This window comes from Xiphophorus hellerii, chromosome 11 (assembly GCF_003331165.1).
Source record: "Xiphophorus hellerii strain 12219 chromosome 11, Xiphophorus_hellerii-4.1, whole genome shotgun sequence".
NCBI lineage: Eukaryota > Metazoa > Chordata > Actinopteri > Cyprinodontiformes > Poeciliidae > Xiphophorus > Xiphophorus hellerii.
In genome coordinates, this window is record NC_045682.1 from 24,284,336 (window position 1) to 24,306,861 (window position 22,526).

Genomic DNA, 22,526 nt, shown 5'->3' on the forward strand with positions numbered 1-22,526 from the left:
TGTTAAAAAAATAAACAGGAGAGGAAAAAAGTCTTCTATTAATCAGAAATTTAATTCAATATGTACAACTAATCTTCTTAAATCACTGCATTTTATATTTTCCACTCTGAGGCGCCACAGTGATTTTAAAGACCAAAGTTGTTTACAGACGCAGCTTATTTAATAGACCCCCAAACAACAACATGGTGGCATTGCTTAAAAATTAATCTCAGTTAGAGCACACAGTCACCCTAATGATATTAATCTGTTGTATTGGTATAAACCCAAACCAGTCAGTGTACAGTAGCTTCTTCTGCAAAAAGTCATTGGCTCTGCTTAACTACAACACATTTAAATTACCATTCACTGTAGCCAGGAGTGTTGATGCTGAAGAACCTGGAAGTGCGATCAGTTAGGCAAAGGAGAAAAGAAAAGTAGTTTTTTTGGCGCCATTGTGAACAATCTTCATATAGTTTTAGCATCATGAATACTTTAATAATTCTGACCCAAATCTTTTCACAACCTGTCAGAAGCTTTGTAAACATAAGACTTTTGCTAAGAAAAGGGAGAACAATCTGAAGAACCCCATTTCTCTTAATGAAATAATTACCACATGTACAATTTTAGGCTTAATATTTTGAGTTTTCCACAAAGCTAATGAATCCCATTATAATTCATCTTGTCTTTCATGATAAACTCCAGATCTGTAACACTCTAACAACCCATTAATTAACTAGTAACGTTCTGGAGATAATCGTTTTGACCCAACATTCTTAAAAACAACAAAAAAAGGAAAAGTAGAGAGATTTAAGAAACAGAAAAAAACAAGGAAAATCATAACTAGGTTGTGTTGAATTTCCTGGCAGTGTACATTCTGGTGGTTGGTTGCACTTCATGGGTCTGAGTGGTTGTAGTGCTGACTGCTTCAGTCTGCGGTTACTTCAGGGGCGAAGTCTTCATGGGAATCATTATTCTGGACTCCATGTGCTGAATAAGAGGGACTGTAAGGAGAAAAAAGGTTTAGATTTCATTTGGCTAATAAATCAATAACCTATGCATTCTTGATCAACAATATGCAGATATATGACTCTTTCTCAAACTGTGGTCCGTGGGCGCCCTCTAGCGGTCCGTGAGGTACTGCATGTAAACAACCGTTTATTTGCCGTTACGTTAGTAGCTCAAAGTGCGACGCTACAGTTAGCTTACCAAAGGATTGTGTTTATAAAATAATAATGGACACATGGCTTAAAACCGGTCACTAAAAAGAAAACCTGAAGATAACGGTGGAAAATTTCACAGGGTGAGTTGCAGTTGGACTTTAACTTTTTTTTTCTTTTTTTATATTATTGCGATACATAATAGCATGCCACCGGCATACAGATCTCGGTCTGCGGCTGTTCTGAATGCGATATGGTGGTCAAACTACATATTAACACCTAAAATAACACTATGTTGGGGAATCTATTGACTGAAAGAAAATGTTTGTTTTTGCCAACACTACTCAAGTCTGTTTTTCCTTTTCTTAGCGTCTAAATTAGAAAGTGACCAGTTACTTTTACAAAACAGTGCCATCTTTCACATTCAGACTATTTATTTATTTATTTTATTTCGAACAAAGACGACGAGTTAAGAGACTACTATTTTAATTTCAAGTTGTATATATTACAATGTTTTGTTATTCTGGTGGCAATTTGTAGTTAGGTGGTCTGTGACTGTTAAAAAGGGGTAAGTGGCCCTCGGACTAAAAAAGTTTAGAAACACTGATCTATAAGGTTGCTGGCTTTGTTTAATCTGTCTTAAAAGACATATAACTACAGAAATAATGTAATTTCAATTTAATCACAACATTAACAATACTTAGAATAATGTTTGGACACCAATTCAAGCTTACCTGTGTAATAAACGACCTCATCCCAACCCTCCCGGTGCCAAGCTGCATTTCTAATTTTATCTCTAGTCTGAAGATCTTTGTAAGCTGGTCGATAAAAAACAAAACAAAAACATATTTATTCATTTGGTGAGTATTTAAATCAACTCACAGCTTCAAGCTTAAGTTATTCTGAGAAAACATTCATGAAGTTTAAAACTGAAGTTCTCAATTATATAACACAATTGTGTTCATTCCTTAAAATCACAGGCTCTTGGTGAAAAGAAACAGATTTGTAACCATATTTATAATAGCAGGAAAATCTCCTCACCCCATAAGTGATGAACTTGGTAAAGACTTCCGATCTGTGAGAAAAAGCCTCCCACGGCCTCCTGGTTCTGCTGGCGAATCTCAATCGCCCGAGCCCTGCAGAGCATCAAAAAACGTAAACACAGCGCCGTGCAACTCTGTACTGTCAACTAAATATTTGCAGTTTGAGGATTAGGTCATTGCAATATTTTTACTTGATATTCACTGCAAAACAAATGCCTCTCAATGATTAAATTATAACCATTCACTAAAAAAGGCAAGATTTATCATATCTAATATAGAGATGGGTCGATATCAATATCCAATGTTAATATTTCTGATACATAATTGATATTTACCGATATTATATATATATTCCACTACCGTTTCAACACCTTTGGAAAAAAACAACCAGAAATAGATACAAATAACTATTGATTATTAATAGGACCGATACCAATATGTTAAAAAAAATTACTAACATCGGCCGATATCGATGTTGGTGCCGATATATCGTGCATCCCTAATCAAATGTTTAGCAAATAATCAAAATAACTCAAAAATTCTCAAAAAAAGGATCAAGGTAAAAAATATATTTAAAATTAATACCCGTCTCTCCTACTTTTTCTGATGCATTATGTTTGTTACTCACTATTTGTGCAGTAAAAATTAACAAAAAGGTTTTCTTACCAGTAATTTCCCCACTCGATCATTGTCCCTGGCTGGAATTACAGCATGAAAATGGACAGCATTTATTTAGGTTTTCACTCTGGTTGAAAACGATCTTTAAAGCTGAACGTAGGTGAAAACGGAGTCTTACTCTGAGCTGATATGACCGGAGTTCGTAGATGTTTGGTCCTGGACGAGGGACGGGTTCGTTCCAGAAGCTGAACTCCAGCAGCAGCTGATTCCTACGAGACAGCAGCATCTTTCCCCTCTCATCCCTGTAGTTCATAAACCCCTACAGCCAGGACAAATAAAGACAAAACCGTCACTCAGTAAACCCCCAGCTCAGCATCTGAAATGATCAAAACAGAGTCAACTGAGCTGATTTCTGACTGCTTAAAGGTTAAGCGAATGGAGATTTTTAGGCAAGAGCAGCAAGGCAGGTGTAATATGAGGAAAACTGGATAATAATTGGGTTGCATTCATTATTTAAAATCATTATTAATCTATTTTAGAAAATGTGTGGATAATTTATTTAAAATCATTTCAGAAATAAAAAAAATTCTAATGTTTTAATTAAAAAACAGCAACAGTAATTATATTACAATTCAACAAAAATCACAAATAAATTATATTCCTAATATATATTCTAATATATTCCTATTAGAGGTGCACCTATCGCAGTTTTCTGGTCGATTACCGATCTTTAAAAAGCTTCATGGGTCAATTCCGATTTTGGCTGACTTTTGGTTGAAATGTTGATTACTCTCAAAATGTCTGAGTTTTTTGGCAGAAATTGAAATTTACTACATTTTTGTTTTTCTACAGTGGCCCTAATACGCTCTAGTAGATTTTCCACGTTTGCTGTATTAAAAGAAAAGCATCTCGTTTTCAGTTTCTTTTGGGTTCAATTTAATAAACTTATTAACAGTAATAAGTAGTGGTGCACCGATTGCAGTTTTCTGTCCGATTGCCGATTACCAATCTTTAAAAAGCCGGATCTGCTGATTCCGATTTTGGCCGATTCTGATTCTTTTGGTCTGAAATGATGCTAAATATAGCAAGAAGGTTGCGAAGTTGGCAACAGTGATTATTGTTAATTGCAAACGTGCCGACATGACCTGTTAGATAAACCTCTAACAAAGCAGAGCAGAAGAAGACAGTGATTCATTTTTAGACTTGATCACCAAACTCCCAAAATGAAGGACATCAAAGCTGACTTATTGGTGCACCCCTAGTTCTGATATTAAAGGTCTTCATCAGTGCATACCTATGTTTCTATTTTTGGAGAGCAACCACAAACAACATGAATAACACAGAAACTGACTCTCTACTATACTTACCAAACATTCAGCATACAGCTGATTCTCTAACTCTGTAAATATTCTTTTTATTTAGCTAAACAGGAAACAGCTGGAGAGCCACAGAGACACTAAAACCTGGTCTGCGGCTGTTTTTATGGCCTTCAGGTCAGCAGTGTGCAGAGAGCTGAACTAATCCCTGTTACCTTATTCTGCCTGAGTTTGTTCATGACTTCGGTGAGAGCCGGGTATCCTCCCCGATATCTCCAAAGGTGAACTAGAATAGAAGGAGCAGAAGAGCCAGAAATAATGCAGCTCTGGAAAATGTTTTCCTCTGGGCCAAACCGCAGTCAGTTGTAGTTGCACCTCATTAACACAGATCTTTAAAAATAAAGCTGTAAAATCACCAGCTTCAGATTTAAAACAACCACAACGCAGATAAATATTAAGCATAAAAAACCCAAAGGTCATTGCTATTTCTCTTTATTTTTCCCCTTTAAGGGACTTTAATGTTCACATGTGGTTCATGTTTAACTTCTGTATCCTTTCCACTTCTGTTCGCATCGCAGAGTCAGATTGAAGTTCAGGAGGAACAAAATATAATCACAGGACAAAATGGACAACAGCCAGGAAAACAGCAGGACAGACATAGCTGGTTGTTGACTAAAATAGGAGCTGTGACTCTGCTGGTTTGTGTCAGAGGAGAGAAACTCCTTGACTATCAAAAGTATTTACACTCGTTGAACTTATTCTGTTTGTCACATTACAAACAACATTTTCCCACTCTTTTTCCCCCGAGCGTTTGATGCGTCCAAAGCTGGAGTTGGAAAATCTGGACTTTCACGGAACGTAAAACAAGCATGTAGTGGCACATTTTCTGACGTAATCTCAGAAAAACTAAAATAATGGAGGATAAAATAATTGTTGCTGTTTGTTCTCGTCCTATAATCTACGACTCAGCAACAGACTGAGGATTTGTGATGACAATCCCTCACATCTCCTGTACAGTTTTGATCCTGTTGGCTGAATTATTGATAATCATAACCCAACTATTAACTGAAATGTAAACACTAACTCATAATTTTATCAACGGCTTGTTATGAAAGCAGTCGATGCACAAAACTCATATTTACAAAAATGTTTGACATGATGTCAACAAGGTTGATTGATTATGCAGCTAACTCAGCACTTCAAGACCTCAAATGTTTAACAATACCCAGACAGCTTAATAGTTAAACATTAATTTTTGTAAGAAATTAGTGTAGATTCATTATTTATCAACGTTACCTTCATTGTTTTACTTTCACTGGGCTTTCTAATTAAAAAACAGTTCATCTAGACAGCTAAGTAAATGAAAGTAGAGGCTTGATTAACTGTGTGAGACGCTGCAGCCTCTTACCTGCCTGATCCTGCTCTCCGTACCAGGTGTTCCAGGTGCCCACCAGCTCACAGGGGTATTCAGGGTCAGCATGGATGGAGGGTAATACTTCTTCACTGGGGACAAAAACACACAGAAATGTGCAAGAATGTACTAAACCTGAGATTAACAGAGAGAGATTAAATTAGTTTTTCTTACCAAAGTTCATTGTAAGCATCAAGGCACTCTGGTTTAACATTATGAACTGTTGAGGGAAAAAAATAAAACGATAAGTGGACAAATAGTGAAAATGACAACATGAAAACTTTACATTTCATGAAATTACTATAGAGGAAATAATGCCATAATACGTACATTGTATTTTATAGAGATTATTGTCTTCTTTCTTGGATAGTAGATGAGAGTGGGCATCTTTTCTGGGGTCAACTTTTCTCACAAAAAGAGATTTAAGTCCTGAGAAACCCCTGCACAGAAAAATAAATAAATAAAATTAAGCATTTTTCTCCTGCACAGTATTAAAAATCAGCTTAACAACCAAAAAGCTCTTATACTGAATCCTATCAGACCCTTGAAAGTCATAAATAGACTTGCTGTTTTTATCCTCTAATTACTTCAACCTAAGCATCCAACTAATTTTAATAATATAAATTAAGAGTATGTCTTTCAATGAGTTAAGATTATATTCTGTGCAAGTTTCACTATTATAAGCTAAGAATTGGTGAAATGTACCACCTTAAAAAAGTATTTACACCCTTTGGACTTTTTAAAAAACATTTTTGTCATGTAGCAATCACAAACATTTAGAATTTTGTTTACTTTTAAATGTCAGATAAACCACTATGTTATGGAAAAGAATGCAAGGTTTTAATATTTGCTGATAATGGCTTCAGGATGACAACTCAACATGATCTGACATGTCAATATTTAAAACAAAATAAAGTGACATGACAAACTGGCAAGGTAAAAAAAAACAACTAATTTGTCTGCACATTTTAAACCACTCCGCTGACAGTTTAAAACTTTGCTCCCGCAGCAATCGTTATAGTCACTGCAATGAGTTTAATTAGAAAACTAATGTACGTGGATTTTAAGTCCTAAATTAAATATAAATACCACCAACAACCACCATTGTACTGATAGTCTTCGATAATGTTATTCCTTCAAAGACAATCAACATTTAGATTATTGTAAATATTCATGAACAAATCAACTGGAAATGTATTTTTTAAGAGAGGAAAGCAATGTAAAGCTCTGCACTCTCGCTGCTTTGACCTTGAAGTTAAATCACTTCGGGAGTGACAGCCTCACTTCTAACTTTCTTTTGTGTTATCAGCTATAAAATGCAGCTCCATGTTCGCAGATGTAATTACAAACGGCACCATGTTCCGAACTTTTAACTTTTCAACGGGGTCATAGTTAGCAGAAAGTTAGCAAGTTTAGCGCTAATGCTAAGCGGCTAATGCTAGCTACGTTGCGTAGGGACCAACGTCCCTACGTTAGCTTAGCCACCTAGCATCCCAGAGTTTGTCATTAGTGTAAAGTTTTCCTAAAACCGAGCTAACTTTTGAAGAAACCTCTCTGAATCAGCAGGTAGCATCTGCCTAACTCTGACCTGGTTGTGATGGCTGCCGGGACGTTCGCTTGAAGTCCGGCTCTCCTCCAGTGAAGGCCGGTGGCCACTCTTTGAAGGACTCTGCTCGCCATGTTGCCCTGAAGGCAGTTAGAGTCGGAGGCTGATGGAGGCGGCTGCAGCAGAGCCACAGTCCGGGCTGTTTACTGGGCAGCTGACCGGGCGACGTAACGCAGGAGAACAATGTGGAGGATGATAAACGAGCTTTACAAACACAAACACAGGAATCCCAGGTTTACAGCTGCTAAACAGCACAATCATTCTGTTCATGGTTGACAAAGTGAACGTTCTATTTCCTCATATGCGCTTTTCTATCGACTTTTATGCTTTGAACAATTTTTTTATTTGATTTTTATTTCATTTCCAAAACATTCACCTGAAAATCTTACTTATAAAAACACTGCAAAAACGTGCCAAGTAATTTTGGTCTAGCTTCTTGTGCAAATATGTTAGTTTGTCGTATTTCAGTAACTTTTCAGCAAGATATAGCTTGTTTTAAGTAAATAATTCCCTATTATTGATGGAAAAAGTACTTGTTCAATTTTCAGATTATTTCACCATTACATGGGAAAAATGTGTTATAGGTTAATTCATTTGAATATGTACTTTTTCATCAATATTAAGAAATAATTGACTCAAACTATGTTCGTTTCTTGCTGAAAAGTTACTTGTAAGTTAAGTTAGTTTTGTCTTATTTCAAGTGCATTATTTGCACGAGAAATTACAGCAAAATTATTTGATAATATTTTGTGTTTTTGCAGTGCAGTAATATATGCATTCATATTATAGTGCATATTTTATATGAATCAGCCACACAAAAGTTTTCAGTACCTTACAGTAGTTCAAAAATTGGCATCTCAAACATGTGAAAGGTCTTGAGTTCCTCTTGAGAAGATAACCTTAATTAAATTAAAAAGCACATCCATTTTATAGTGTAAAAGATTTTTTTTAAAAGAGGGATTTAAATAAATAAAAGCCACATATTGGTCAATATATTTGCTGCTGATTGCGTTGCCACAGTACCACTTCATAACTCCTCAACAAAGAGTCACTGACATTTTCTTTTGAAAACTGGAAGTTTTGAGAACCAGTGCATTAGAAAACATCAAAGATCTGCAACCTTTACAATCCAAAGAGGCATTTTTGCCTTTAGTTCAATTGTTGTTTTATTTATAATCTTGGCACATTTAAGGCTTTTTAAGTCCTAAAATTTAGATTTTTAATCTCTCCCAGAAACCCAGAGGACATCACAAAGCATGTATGTGTTCCCATTTTCATTTCATGGCAAAATAATCCAATTTCTATTCTTGAAAGTAATATTAGAGTTATGCTTCTGTTGAACCCATAATGTTTACATACTTATATTTTTATTAACTCTTGAAGCAAAAACATTACAGAGTGGCATGTAAGAAAACAGTTTTCTATCATGAAGTAGGAGTTTGTACAGACGGAGAATCAGCTGCAGCGGAAGCAGCTGAGATGTTCAGCTCTTTGAGTTTATCCGACAGAGAAATCTTCTCTTCTAGAAGCAGGTCAGACAGAGGCTCCACAAACTCTGTCCCTGCGACACTTTTTCCCGTCAGCGGATCCACCACCCGGCCCACTTTGTAAACGATCTCAGAAAGTTCATGCTTCACATGTTTGGATCTTGCCACAGGCAGAGCCTTGATGAGGACGATATCTCCCACAGTGCACTGCTCCAAAGCATCATGGGCAAAGTAGGTTTTCCTCTTGTTGTAGTACTATAAAGGAAGCGAAAAAATGCACTTAGTTAACTTTAAATGCATAATGATACACACATATTCTGTTTAGAAAGATTTATGAAGTACTGTATATTCAATATGCAGATTTCAGTTGCAAAGGAGTTCAATGAAATAGTATTATTTTGATATTAAACTTAGAAGGAAGTTATAATTAACCATCAAATACTGGCTACAGGTTGAAATACTTTGAAAAAGAAAATTCAAAATACAGGAAATCAATTTATGTACTTCAATTAAAAAAAGCTTTTAGGTGAAAACTGAAATTGGCAGGTAAGAAAACCTGATCAATCCAGGTGTAAAGAAATTTCAGATGACTGTAAAACATGTAACCGCTTCTTTAGACTTGGCCATGTTTCTGGCCAATATAACTACAATACAGATTCATGTTCAGTTTACTTCCTCCAAACAGAAGTGAAATGCAGTAGAGAACACAAATTATACATCCAAAACTCAAGATCTAACATTATTTGTATGCTGATTTAATTAATATGTTTTAGATTTAAAGTTCTTGTGTTTACACAAACAAGTGTTTGTTTTTCTCACACAGGAATCATCTACAGACATTAGCTGCGGATTCACCTTCAGCAGGTAGGGGTCCAGCACCAGTCTTGTCACTCTCACTTTAGCAGTTTTCTGCATCTTGGTTCCGATTACTTTACCGATGACCCATCTGGCATGGACTACAACCTTTTTCCCTGACATCCTGCTCAGCTTTCCGGACCCCGGAAAGAAAAACAAATGAAAATTGTATAAAATAAATAAAAGACATTAGGGACGTGAAAACAGATTCAGTGACACATTGAGTATGTGAAGGCAACCTCTAAATATTAAATATTTACCGTCGTCCTACTGTGGAGGCTTACATAAATCTGTCACATAATCAATAATAACCTAAAAGAGGATCCGTCTTGGCTTAATATTAGCTTTAGCATCCCAGATACGTTCATTCATCAAGAGTCAATGGGGAAAAAACAAACTTTGATATGATTAAGTTTGACCGAAAAGGCTAAAATGTACAAAAATGAACTCACTGAAACCAGATTAAAGTATTAAGTTGGAAAGGTCAAGAATCCCTCAGTTGCAGCGAGTCTCCATGCTGCTAATGTCTTCTTCTTCTTTTCTATTATGGCGGATCGCAAGCAACTTTAAGGTGCATACCGCCACCTACTGTACACGAGTGTGTAGCAACTTTACATCTATCAAATTCTATTTTTTAATTTTGTATTCTGAAGATAAATAAATAATGCTTTCCTTAATCTGTAAATATCCATCGTGTTTCCTTCATTTCCAAATATTCCTTTAAGACTCCATTCTTGACCGGACCTTTCAAACATTCTTCTCAATTTCTCCCCTTCAGGTTCATGTTTTACAGTTCATCAATATGTGTTCTTCATTTTCTTTCTCTCCACATCCTTCACGTTTATCATTATTTTCCTCCCTATTAAATATAAAAGGTCATTTAAATAGGTATGACCTACTCTTAATCTGATCATTATTATTTCTTCCCTTCTGTCTCTTTCATATTTCTAATTAATACTGACTTTTGTACTTCATATAATCTTCGTCCTTTCTTATCTTCATTCCACTTTTTTTTTGTTGTTGCCATTTTTCCATTTATTTACCCTTAATAAGTGATTTCCCTTCCCCTTTCCCAAAATGAATTGTAATCGTTATTGCCCCCTCTAAAGCCCTTTCTGCTAATTTATCTGCCTTTTCATTGCCTTTTACACCTTCATGTGCTGGTACCCAACAGAACCAAATATTAATACCCATAGACATAATATAAGGGTAGACGCCGCATTGGCCGCTCCGGCGCAGGAAATACGGCGGCCATCTTAGAGCGGTATACCCTCGTACTTTGCTGAACCAAAACAACAGAAGATGCCTCAGTTCTGCTCGGCTTATTCGTGTTTAAATCTACGAACTGTTGATGTCAGGGACCGGGGGATAACTTTTCACAAGTAAGAATGACATATTATTGTTAGTATGTTGTGAATGTAATATTACTGTACTGTATTTATGCCCACCAGCGAAATGACAGCAAATGTTAGCTATCGGTCTTCAGCCGGAGATTTGATGACAGGAATATGTTTCAAACAGGCCTACTCACAATTTCAGTAGCTTTGTTTAATTATCATTATCAACAAATTTTAATCAAATTTGGAGTTTTATGTTCTTTAAAATATGAAGATCAAAAATAGTGAGTGTAACGTTTTTCTGAATGCTCAGCTTAAGCAGGCAACAAGGCTCCTTAGTTTCAACCGTTGCAAATAACATGGACCTCATTCGGACAATGTTTTTGTGTACACACTCCCAGATATCACGTTTTTGTTTTAAAGGTTTCCAAAAGATAAAGAGAGGAGGAAGAGGTGGGAAATAGCTTTGAGGAGGGATGGATTCACTGCAAGTGATTCATCTGTACTATGCAGTGAACATTTCAAAACGGAGGATTTTGACAAAACAGGTCAGATTGTCAGACTGAGAGCTGATGTGATACCATCAATTTTCAGCTTCCCAGTTCACCTTCAAAGAGTAGGTGCATTATTAAAAGTTCATTAGCATTCATAAATGTGCATAATGTTAGCCTTAAGGGATATATGTGTGTTTATGTACAGGTAGTATATACTGTGAAGTCCATATTCATAAGGTTTTTACATTTAAGGTTGAAAACTACAGAACTACAATAACCTCCACAAAAGCCCAAAGTAGTGAGTATGTGGCCTCTCAAGATGACCCAGAAACTTGTAGTTCAGACCTGCAACCTCAGTCTAATGATGTGAGTATTTTTTCTATTGTAAATATCATATCATATATGTCCGTATATATGATTAACACATGTATTGTATCCCTGTATTCCATTCAAGGTGGCTGGAATAACAACCCATCAGCATGCCAGTTCCAGGCCATCTTCCGCCGGCTGATGGTTCGGTGTGGGGTTACACCCAGTGAGACTGGCAATGTGGCAGCACAAGACAACACCGTGTCCCTGTCTGCTGTTGAAATGTCCTCTCCTGAATCTAATGAAGAGCATCCCTGTCATTTTGCTAGGATTTCAGCCATTCTGGACGACCACAGCTATCTTCCGACCAAGTTTGGTGGTCTGGTAGAAAATGCCTTGGTTTACATATCTGGATTTGTTGTGAGGCAGATTCTGCGTAAACTAACCTGTGACCCATGTCGAGTCAGTTTGATTCAAGATGCCACACCGTCTTCATTTGATGAGAACTACCATCTTCTCACTTTGAAAAATAATGGCGGGTTAGTGATTCCCTCACAAGGCGTAGTGAAGGTGGTGAGAGCTGCAGAGAGGGTGATTCGTGGTGCTTCACCAAACCATCCTCCTAAGCTGTCCGCCGTCACATACATAGTCCGTGAAGACATTGGAACAGAAGATGTTTTCCAGCTTGGGGAACACACTCAGGAGACACAATTTGGCATTGACAATCACCATTCTGACTTGCTGTCATTGGTTGTGTCTGTGTTTCTGAAGATAAGGATGCACCACATTGCAAAAGTCACATGTCTTGGTTTGCAGAAAGGCAACACCAGAAAAAAGCTCTGCAAAACTGTCCTATTTCAAGGCTATTAGATTGTGTAAAAATGTAATGAATATGTAAATATTGTTGTCACAACAGATAAGTATGTGTTTGTGTGTATATATATATATATATATATATATATATATATATATATATATATATATATATATGTGTGTATGTATAAGGCTATTAGATTGTGTAAAAATGTAATGAATATGTAAATACTGTCACAACAGATAAGTATGCATGTGTGTATGTGTGTATATATGAGATTATCGGAATATATACATAATGTGTGTGAATAAATTGCATCTTTGGTTGTATCTTGCAAAACATGTCATACTTTAAAACATTGTATTCCACCAAAATTATTTAAATATGCTAAACTATACGTTCCTATACATGCAATTTTAATAGCTGTATGCCTAAAATTTAATTATGTGACAATGTGATTACTATTCAGCGTGTTATGATCTATTAAATGCGCTGATCCTTTATTGTGCCTGCCAAATATATAAGGCTGAGTGGAGTGGTATACCGCTCCAAGATGGCCGCCCTAAATCTCGTCAGCTCCAATAGGCGAGAGCGGCCCATGAGGCGTCTATCCATATATTATGTCTATGTTAATACCACCCCTATCCGGTTCTAATGTCGATTTACTTCTTGGTTTAATAAATGACGGTTTTATGCACTACCGCCACCTGCTGGAAAGAAGGGCGACGTGCAGCAGTAAAACAGCCTATTGACGTTCTTCTGCGATTAATTTAATCTGTAAGAACCCTGAAGTACATCTTTTACGAAACAACTGTGTATATTTAAACTTTATTGCACTTTCCTGCTTTTAAAATATTAACATCGTAATGTAATAATTAATTATTAGTCGGTATTACTGGTTCTCCATGAGCTTCTTGAAATATCTACTTTGAATTTTTAAATAGTCTCGAGTCAAAACAATTTTTATGTCAAAACTTTTACTTTTCTAGACTCCAATTTGTCAGATATCTGAGTTATTGTATAAAGTGTGTTAAGTTTGGAAGTATGAATATATATGTACAAGTCTGTTTCTTTTCCAAGGAATTTAAATTAAATCTCATACCTTCCCTTGCTAATTAACAAATTCCAAAAGTTAATTAAACGACTCCTCACAAAACCCAGATAATTAAAAAGTGCAATGTCAAAAACAAAACAAAACAAAACTGTTTTGTTTGCTTTCTGGTTAGAAAATCTGCTGCCTTTCCAGAAGATGGCAGCAGAGAAACATCGCTTCTCTAAACTTGATTGCAAATTTCAAAGCCTTTCTTATAGGAACAAATGTAATTTTTCTCAAAATTGCATTTTTAATAGTTATCTACTAGTTACTGGTGTCAATAACTAACCTTAAAAATTAAACTGAAAAGTAGGAAATATACATACAATTATTAAAATGTTTATAAGTTTTATGGATACAGAAAAAAACATCTACTATATGTAATCCTAAAGTCCCACAGAGCAAACCTGCTATTCAGTTATCTAATAAAATGTGGTGACATTAAATCTGAGGGAATTGCTGACTGCTTTAGCCCAGTTGTTGCTGATTTCCTTCATGCTTTTGAAAACAGGACACATCTGTTTTACCCAACTTCACAGATGAGTGGCTTTCATTAATCTTGCTATGGCGAGCTAGCAGTGTTTAAATCTGATAAATCTACTTCCTAATCCCTCACAAGTGCAACGTATCCCGTTAGATGAACCAAACAAGGATAAATCACAATGGAGGAAACATTTCAGCTCCGACATTTCATTTCAGTGAAGTTGCTGTTTGAGTTAAATGCCACCAAGCAAACATTTTTACAATTACAACACAAACCTGGTCATGATTTAAGAAGCAAAACATTTGTCTAACCTCAGCGACTCATCACTCAGTCCAGCTGGAGTGAAGCAGAAAAGAGGTGAACAAAGTGGGAATTTGAGCTGATAATGGTGGTAAATAAATAAACGCCAGGAAGATCACGGATTTCAGGCTGTGAAAACATGAAGTTCTTCCTGTAGTAGTAAAAATGTCAGAGTGAACCAATGATTCAGACAGACTGGGATCATGTTATAACATCAGTAAGGAATCCACTTACCTTCTGGAGGAAATCCTCCCCGCAGCATGATGCTGCCACCACCATGGGTTGTGTGTTTTGGCTAAAGCTGCATGTAACTTTCATTAAAATATATATTTTTTTACATATTTGTTGAGACTGTCACCACTGTTGGTTTGTAGATGTCAACATTACTTTGTGCTATTTTAAATGATTATCACTTCAATTTTTTAGAGGTATTTTTTAAAAGCCCATCTAGGGACAAGTGCTGCGAATTAGCTGTTGCTATTGCACTATGACACAAACATGGGACTGCTGTTTTGTTCAGTTTGTCTATGTCGATGTGTCTGTCCCTATCAAATAAACTTAAATTAAAATAAATAAATGTTGTGACACGATGGTTTGAATAAGAATCTGTGAATAAGATTAGCTCGTCTGCATTTCCCAGTGTTAGCTACAAACAACCAATCAGAGCCAAGAGGCGGGTCTTAGCGCTGTCAATCACAATCAACCTCCTCTCTTTGCTATCTGCTATGCAGCAGTCCGCAAAGCCTGTCGTGAATGCTAGGCTAGTTAGCATGACCACTGATAACTATTTTCCTGTAGCAGTTGGTTGTTTCTCCACTATTAGCACATTGATAGGCATTGATTGTCAGCGCTAAGCCCCGCCTCCTGGCTCTGACTGGTTCATTTCCTCAGACAGCAGTAGTAGCGCAGAAGAAGGGTGGGGGAGATTAATCTTTTCACAGATTATTTGTCTCATATCAAACTGTCACAACAGTTTTAACAAATATATAAAAACATATTTTTCATAAAAGTTACATACTGCAGCTTTAAGCTTACAGATTCTCCTGCCTGATCTCCGTTGCTCCTCCAGAGTTACCATGGATCCATTGCTACATTTTACTGAGGCGTTTCAAAGATGTGGCTGATTGGATTTTAGATTTTATTTGTAGAGAATTATTAAACAATTTGTAATTGTTCTTCCGCTTTGCAATACAGAAAATACACTAAAGTTCATACAATGTAATGTTAAAAAATACAAAAATGTTTAAAGCTGCGGTATGTTGTCAATCACCCTTGTATAGGCGCTGCTCAGAACCTCAGTGTTTTCCTGATAACAGAGCCTGCTTTGAATGCTAGGTCAGTTAGCATGGATGATGGTGAATAATCAGTTTTCCTTGAACGGTGAGTTTTTTCTCCACCATTAGCACACTGAGCAGCGCGTACACAAGGTTGTTTTTGACTGGGAGTGGTGCATTTCTGCAAATGGATACCCATTGTGAGTTTTATAAACTGTCAACAATATGAGTGACCTGGTATTTTTGTGACGTTATGGTTAGCATGGTCATCAGCCCCTGGGGAGCCGATACAACTGAGAGCTGATATAAACATCCAATGTAGGCGCTCGCACCATGATGTTAACAGCCTTGTCCCCGTACAGGAACTGGCTGTGGCTCTGCACCAAGAACAAGCAGATCAGTCTGGTCTTAATCAGAACCAGGCTGTAGTAAAGCACAGGTCTCCCAGCTCTGTTTCCCATTTAAGGCAGTGCAGCTTTGGGTTACTTCTGCCAGAATTACAGCATTGCTCAACTTTATTTTCCTTCATACAAGAACACTGAGACAATTCACACAGCGCTTTCTGTGTACGAACTGTTTTCAGCTTCTTCTGAAAAACAAGAAGATGAACTGATGCTGAGGTTTGTGTGAGACGATGCGATGAGTGACTAAGCCTGTAGCAACAAACAAGCAATTAAGCAATTAATCGCATGATAAACTAAAATGAGTTGATGACTAATATTTTTAGAAGGGCAAATCTGTTTTACGGCATCTTCATAGCACATTTTGGTGTGGTTCTTACTTCCGTTTTATTTGTTGTTTTGGGTTGTTTTGTTTTATTTTGGATAATTGTTTCGGCCCTGAGCCTTATGGGCTGGGTTGCAGGTGTCTTGTTCTCTGTCTTTGTGCCCCTCCCCTTTACAGGTGCTGCTGATTTGTTAATTTGGAGCACAGAGCATTTAAACCCGGCCGTCTCCACCTTCTGGGTCGCCTTTGGCATCCACTCTGCCGCTTGATGCGTTTTGTTGCCACGCCTCAGCTCAAGGCCTTTTGCACATTTGTCTTTGTTTTTGCACTTCAACACTTCCATATGCACTCATGCACCACATCCAAGCATTTGCATTACACCACTGATACCGACATCCACAATCCATTGTTGTTTTTATTAATAAATATTCATTTTAGTAAAACGGCATGATCTCCCGTTTTTGTTATGACTTTGAGCCAGTCGTAACAATAATTAAAATGTCTTCCATTGTGTGGAGTGTTCTTTAGAAAATATCGCATTTCACTGCAAAAACATAACATTTTACCAAGTATTTTTGTCTAGTTTTCAGTGCAAATATCTTAGTACACTTGAAATAAGACTTAGAAGAAACTTTCAGCAAGATATTGGAGCTCGTTTTAAGTCAGTAAATCCTTAATATTGGTGAAAATGTGCTAGCTTATCTCATTTATAAAAGGAAAAAAAAATCTTGTTATAAGTGGATTTATCTGCCAATGTGACTGGAACTTTTACATAAATATCGATTTATTTACTTAAAACATTTTACATATCTTACTGAAACGTTACTTGTATGTTTAAGTTAACTAAGATATTTGCACTGAAAACTAGACGAAAAACAATTAGCAAGATTTTATATTTTGCAGTTAAAAATGGTCTCAAAACAATATTATCGTTTATCGCAATAATTTCTGGGACAATTTATCGTCCAGAAAAACGTGTTGTCGTGTTGAAAAATATCCTTTGTGCTTCTAAAGTCCCATACCAAACTGCAGCATTATGGTATAATATTTATATCTTAATTTAAATGCATATAAGAGCAGATGGGCAGATTTCATTATCAGCTCTGAATTTTGTGAAACCGCTGCTGCTGTGAAGCAACGCAGAGGCTTACATGAATGTTTTCTGTGATAACACACTGACCTCTTAATCAGCAGGTTCTCTGTTTGCAGAATGACATGCAGGAATGATGTTGGCCTCCTGTCTCTAGTCTAACTTATTAGGCTTCAGATTTAATATATTTTGAAACAGATAAGATCAGTTAGTCGGAGCGTTTGACTAAAGCCATGCTGGATTTAACACATAAAGATACATTATGCGTCTCATGGAGGTTAAATATGATTTAATCAGTATTTATTTCAGATGTAACTTAATTTGGGATCGTTTTGCAGCTAGAAAATTGATTAAATAGTTAAATTCCTCCTTCACTGACAGACGATGGCGTATCGATTAGTGTTTACGTCCCTGCTGCTGATTGTAGTTTCATTTCAAATAGCATTCCTGCTCATTTTTGCACAGTATTCTTTGTTGTAAATAGTTTGTTGCTGCTTTTGATACACAAATACACACAGTTGGACATTTATTTATACCTGAATATGCTATTTTCTTTTAAAAATGTTCAGTATTATTTCTCTATGTTGTAAATTGATCCTTGCTGCTGTTTTTTTTGTTTACCTGTAACTTGCTGCAAGTGCACCTGAATTTTACAGAGGTGGAACAATAAAGGATATTTCTCTTCTATTCGTCTAAATTTTAACAAAAGTAGGTTTTAATATTAATTTCTGAACTTCAAAGTCTTAAAACATTGTAAACAATTATAATCTAAACTTGTCAGAGTTTTATTTCTAAGTCTGAATTTTTAGTTAGTTTTGTCTTATTTCAAGTGGACAAAGATATTTGCAGTTTTGTTATTAAAATAGTTCCAGTTTCATCCAGAAAGCTGGTGACGAAAAGGCAAATGGTTGCTCTTTAGGGTCCGTCTTTCTCTCTATCCGTTTGATCTCTTTATTCCTTTGTTTTACTCTCTGTTGTCACATTTAAATCCTTGGCTTAATACCTGCGGCTGGAGATTTGCGGTGTAGATGTTTAACAGTGCTTCCTGGCAGGTTAACTTGCCTTTTCGGCAGAGATCTCAAAGATATTTAGCCAAAGTAATGAGTTTTCCAAGCTTGTGGGTCTGGTTTGATCCCTCTTTTTTAGTAAAATCGTTCAGCTTTCAGGTAAATTCAGCAAACCACGTAAGATCGGTGTCACTGCTGGCAGCTTTATTGGTTTTTTTAATCTCTTTTGCTGAAATGTTTGACTTTTTAACTGTTATTACAGATTTCACATTCTTCATATTTTGTTTTGAAAATAATTTTGCAAATAATTTTGCAAAGCATGTCATAAAGACGTTTGAGTTTAAACCAGGGGTATCCAAAGTGCGGCCCGGGGGCCATTTGAGCCCATCGACTAAATTTGTGCGGCCCCCGATTGTGATTCAAAAATTACACAAATTTGGCCGGTTGATGCAAATGGAGACTTTTAATTTGTAATCAGGGTGAAAATTGTTACCATAATGATTTTATTACACAGGAAAATGTAAAGTTACAACATTAATTATTTATGTTTTATAACCAAGTTTTAACAAAAGGTAAAACCAAGTTTATCCAGAGACTTTTACTGAAAAGCTAACTTTGCTGCACCCAAATCAGCTTTTATTCTTCCTTAAATTGACTAAATGTAGCAAGTGTTTTGAAAGGAAGAGATTCAAATCCAGTTCTAGATACATTTATTAAATCAAGTCCAAAAGAAACTGAAACTAGATGTTTTTATTTTAATACAACAAAAGCACAAAATCTACTACAGCGAATCACTGCCATTGTTTAAAAAAGAAAGAAGAAGTAATTCATTTCTGTCTAAAAACAGAAATTTTGAGAGTAATCGCAAAAAACTGTCTAGAAAAAACAAAGACATTTACTAAAAATCAAAAATATTTTAGATTAATAGAAAAAAACTTGGAAATTTCTGAAAAAAAATTTCTAGAACATGTTCAAATTTTCTAAAAAAACAAACTAAGATTAATCACAAAATTTCAGAGTATTTGGTGGAGATTTACTCTTCTTTCCATCTACAATGGCCCTAATAAACAGTCGTAAAAATCCCTTTCAAGTTTTGGATCTACAATAATTCATTTGATTAATTTTTTCATTGGGATTTTTTGTCCTGTTGCTACTTTTGAGTTTACAATTTTGGCCCACATGGCGAAAAGTTTGGACTCCCCTGGTTTAAACCCTCCACATCCCTTAAAACAACAGACATTCAGCTACAAGTAAAGACTCACAGATGCAGCAGGTTTCATACATTTGAGGGGAAAAACTTTGAAAAAACCTGAAACACGGTGGAAGAAGGCAGCTGATTATGTCATCAGGGTTATGTACTTTCCAACTTTAACGTTTAAACAACGAAGCAGGTCATAGGTAAAAACCTGGACCCACTTTGGTTAATGCGCTGCAAATTAAACGTCTGCAGTCGAGGGAAGAAGTTCCCTTGTCCATGACATCATCTCATCCCATCTTATGGCGACCCCTGACCCCGTAGCGCTCAGTGCTGACAGCAGATGGTCAAACTGTTGGCCGACTGCAGCAGCCTTTGAAACGGGACTCTGTGGTTTGACGTTGGTGATATCCTAGTCAGTAACTTCGGATTAGCGCAGGCGTAAGATGTGTTTCACGTGTGCAGAGGGGATTTTATCGTAAACACCTCGGCTATAGGATGTCAGCCCACAATGTGGTTCATATTTACATGTAGAAACTCGTGGCTGAACAGTTTGATTGGGTTCATAAAGATTTTATCACAGAAATCTGAGCCAGTTGTTTGTTCTTTCATCTTTTCAACTTCTTTGATTCACAGTCAAAGCAGGATAGATAATTTTAGAGCAGTTTGTCCCCAGAGCATGTAATTTTTTAATAAAATTTAAATTAGAGTATTTTCTAATAAATAATAAAGACACTGCTACAGATTTAGTCATTTAGTTCTGTGAAAAAGTTTGGGTTTCCTTCGTTTTTGCTTTCATGTTACACGTCACAAATTTTCACACTGCAAAAACTTTAAATCTTGACAATTGTTTTTTGTCTAGTTTCCAGCGCAAATGTCTTAGTTCACTTGAAATAAGAAAAACTAACTGAAAAATAACTTTTCTGCAAGACATAGGAGCTTGTTTTAAGTCAATAATTTCTTGATTCCTTGAATAAAAATGTTCTATTTTTTTTGGTAGATAAATTCACTTATAAAATGACAGTTTCTAAGGTTATAGGTAAAATAATCTGCCAATGGAACTAGAACTTTTTCATCAATATTAAGAAATTATTGATTTAAAATAAGCTGCTATATCTCACAGAAAAGCCAAATTCTAGTCTTATTTCAAGTTTACTAAGACGTTTGTGCTAGAAACTAGACAAAAAATACTTGGTAAGATTTTGTGTTTTTGCAGTGAAAATGGACTTTTTGCCCTTTAGTTTGTAAACGTTGCACAAAAATTTCTCATTTTCAATAGGAAGTTTATTTATTTTTAAATTTGATAATTTATAGAAATGCAGACGCTGAATAGCTAATCAACAAACTGAAGGTTATGCACCTAGAACCATGGTCTTAAATTTTCTTATGCGTTTTGTGACACAGTTTGCGATTTTATCTGCAAAAGGCGCTAAAGAATATATAAAATTTTACTTCCTTCCTGTTGTCTTCTTCATGGTTTTCATCAGTTGTAACATTCGGCTGTTGATGCAAAAAATTTGTTCTATTACAGTTTTGTGAAATACATCTATTTCGATACAACTAAAAATCATCGTAGAGCAAAAGCTTTCCATTAAGCAAATTTAATTTCTTAGTTTAAATTTGCGTAATTCTGTGGCTAATGGAAACGCAGCTAGTGACTCTTTACTGAGTGTCTCAATAGTTGGCATCAGCTGCTTCTTGTCTCCCATTAAGATCTAATCGGATATGGCAACATTTGGAGTGGAGTGGACGTGATGACATCCAGATTTCTGGAGAAACAAGCTGATGATTACATGAACGCTCAAAACCTACAGTTTCCTTTCATCCCCATAATCCACCTGGGTGATTATCACAGGTTTGTGCTTAACATGTCTCAGTTTTAAAGTTAGTGTCCTTTCAAAACTCAATGGGAGCTCCTCATAAATCACTGTAACCACACCAGCAAGATAACAATAACAAGATTAAATCAAGCAGTGCTGGAGGTGGTACACATGAACATCTCCCCACACAGCGGTGAGATCATGGTTTTTGTCCTGTGCTCAGCTCAGAGCTCTGGAAATAAAGGATCTTTTCCTCTGAACACATAAAAGAAATGTCAACTCTCCACTGACGTGTCTGCTCTGCAAAAACACGTCAGAAAATTGACTAATATGGAGCAAAACTGTAAAGAGGTGTGGCTGGACACTCATGTTTTAATCAACACCCAACAGCTGGGTTTGATTAAACTGTTTTTCATGCATAATTCAAATGGGTTGTGGTTGCAGTAAAGTTTACCAACAACAATCCTACTACCAAATTTACTCCAAGAGTGCATCAAAGTCTGATCCAGGAAGTCATAAAACACCCAGGACAACATTTACAGAACAGAAGCTCCCATTTGCATCAGCTTCATGATTTACCAAAAAAAAACAACAAAAGAAACTGTGCAAAACTACCAGCTACACTGCAAAAACACAAAATATTACCAAGTATATTTGTCTAGTTTCTAGGCTTCTAGCGCAAATATCTTAGTTCACTTGAAATAAGAAAAAGAAACTTACAAAGAAATTGTCAATAAGATATAGGAGCTTCTTTAAGTAAATAATTCTTTAATATTGATGAAAAAGTAACAGTTCCACAAGCAGATTAATTCACTTACAGCAAGACACTTTTCCCATGTTATAAGTTAAATAATCTGCCAATGGAGCTATCGATTTTTCATCAATATTAAGGAGTTATTGACTTAGAACAAGCTCCTATATCTTTAAGAAAAGTTACTTCTGAGTTAAGTTTTGTCTTATTTCAAGTGAACTAAGATATTTGTGCTAGAAACAAGACAAAACTAGTTGGTAAGATCTTGTTTTTTGGCAATGCATACAGTATAGTCACCCTGGCCGGAAAGGGTGACTATACTTTAGTTAAGTAACTAAGAAGATAAAGACAGTAAAATAT

The 22,526-nt window shown here is 36.0% G+C and overlaps 2 protein-coding genes and 1 long non-coding RNA gene across 3 annotated transcripts; 1 reads left to right on the top strand and 2 right to left on the bottom strand.

The window, feature by feature from the left end:
* Positions 1 to 31: 31 nt before the first annotated feature.
* LOC116729010 (protein NipSnap homolog 2) lies at positions 32 to 7,402 on the bottom strand. The gene is made up of 10 exons (XM_032577394.1): positions 7,113 to 7,402; positions 5,855 to 5,964; positions 5,699 to 5,744; positions 5,522 to 5,616; positions 4,329 to 4,399; positions 2,976 to 3,116; positions 2,846 to 2,877; positions 2,178 to 2,272; positions 1,871 to 1,954; positions 32 to 980 (listed from the first exon to the last, which is right to left on the bottom strand). Exons 1-10 carry the CDS (start codon positions 7,202 to 7,204, stop codon positions 916 to 918), a joined length of 831 nt encoding a protein of 276 aa, XP_032433285.1. The 5' UTR covers positions 7,205 to 7,402; the 3' UTR covers positions 32 to 915.
* A 1,073-nt stretch (positions 7,403 to 8,475) lies between these two features.
* On the bottom strand, positions 8,476 to 9,909 carry mrps17 (mitochondrial ribosomal protein S17). Its single transcript, XM_032577395.1, has 3 exons — positions 9,732 to 9,909; positions 9,473 to 9,608; positions 8,476 to 8,872 (listed from the first exon to the last, which is right to left on the bottom strand). The coding sequence occupies exons 2-3, from the start codon at positions 9,593 to 9,595 to the stop codon at positions 8,555 to 8,557; spliced, it is 441 nt and encodes a 146-aa protein (XP_032433286.1). The 5' UTR covers positions 9,596 to 9,608; positions 9,732 to 9,909; the 3' UTR covers positions 8,476 to 8,554.
* Positions 9,910 to 10,663: 754 nt separating this feature from the next.
* Positions 10,664 to 11,697, top strand: LOC116729012 (uncharacterized). Its single transcript, XR_004341053.1, has 3 exons — positions 10,664 to 10,854; positions 11,233 to 11,425; positions 11,556 to 11,697. It is a non-coding gene; the product is annotated as an uncharacterized LOC116729012 (long non-coding RNA).
* The last annotated feature ends 10,829 nt before the right edge of the window (positions 11,698 to 22,526 follow it).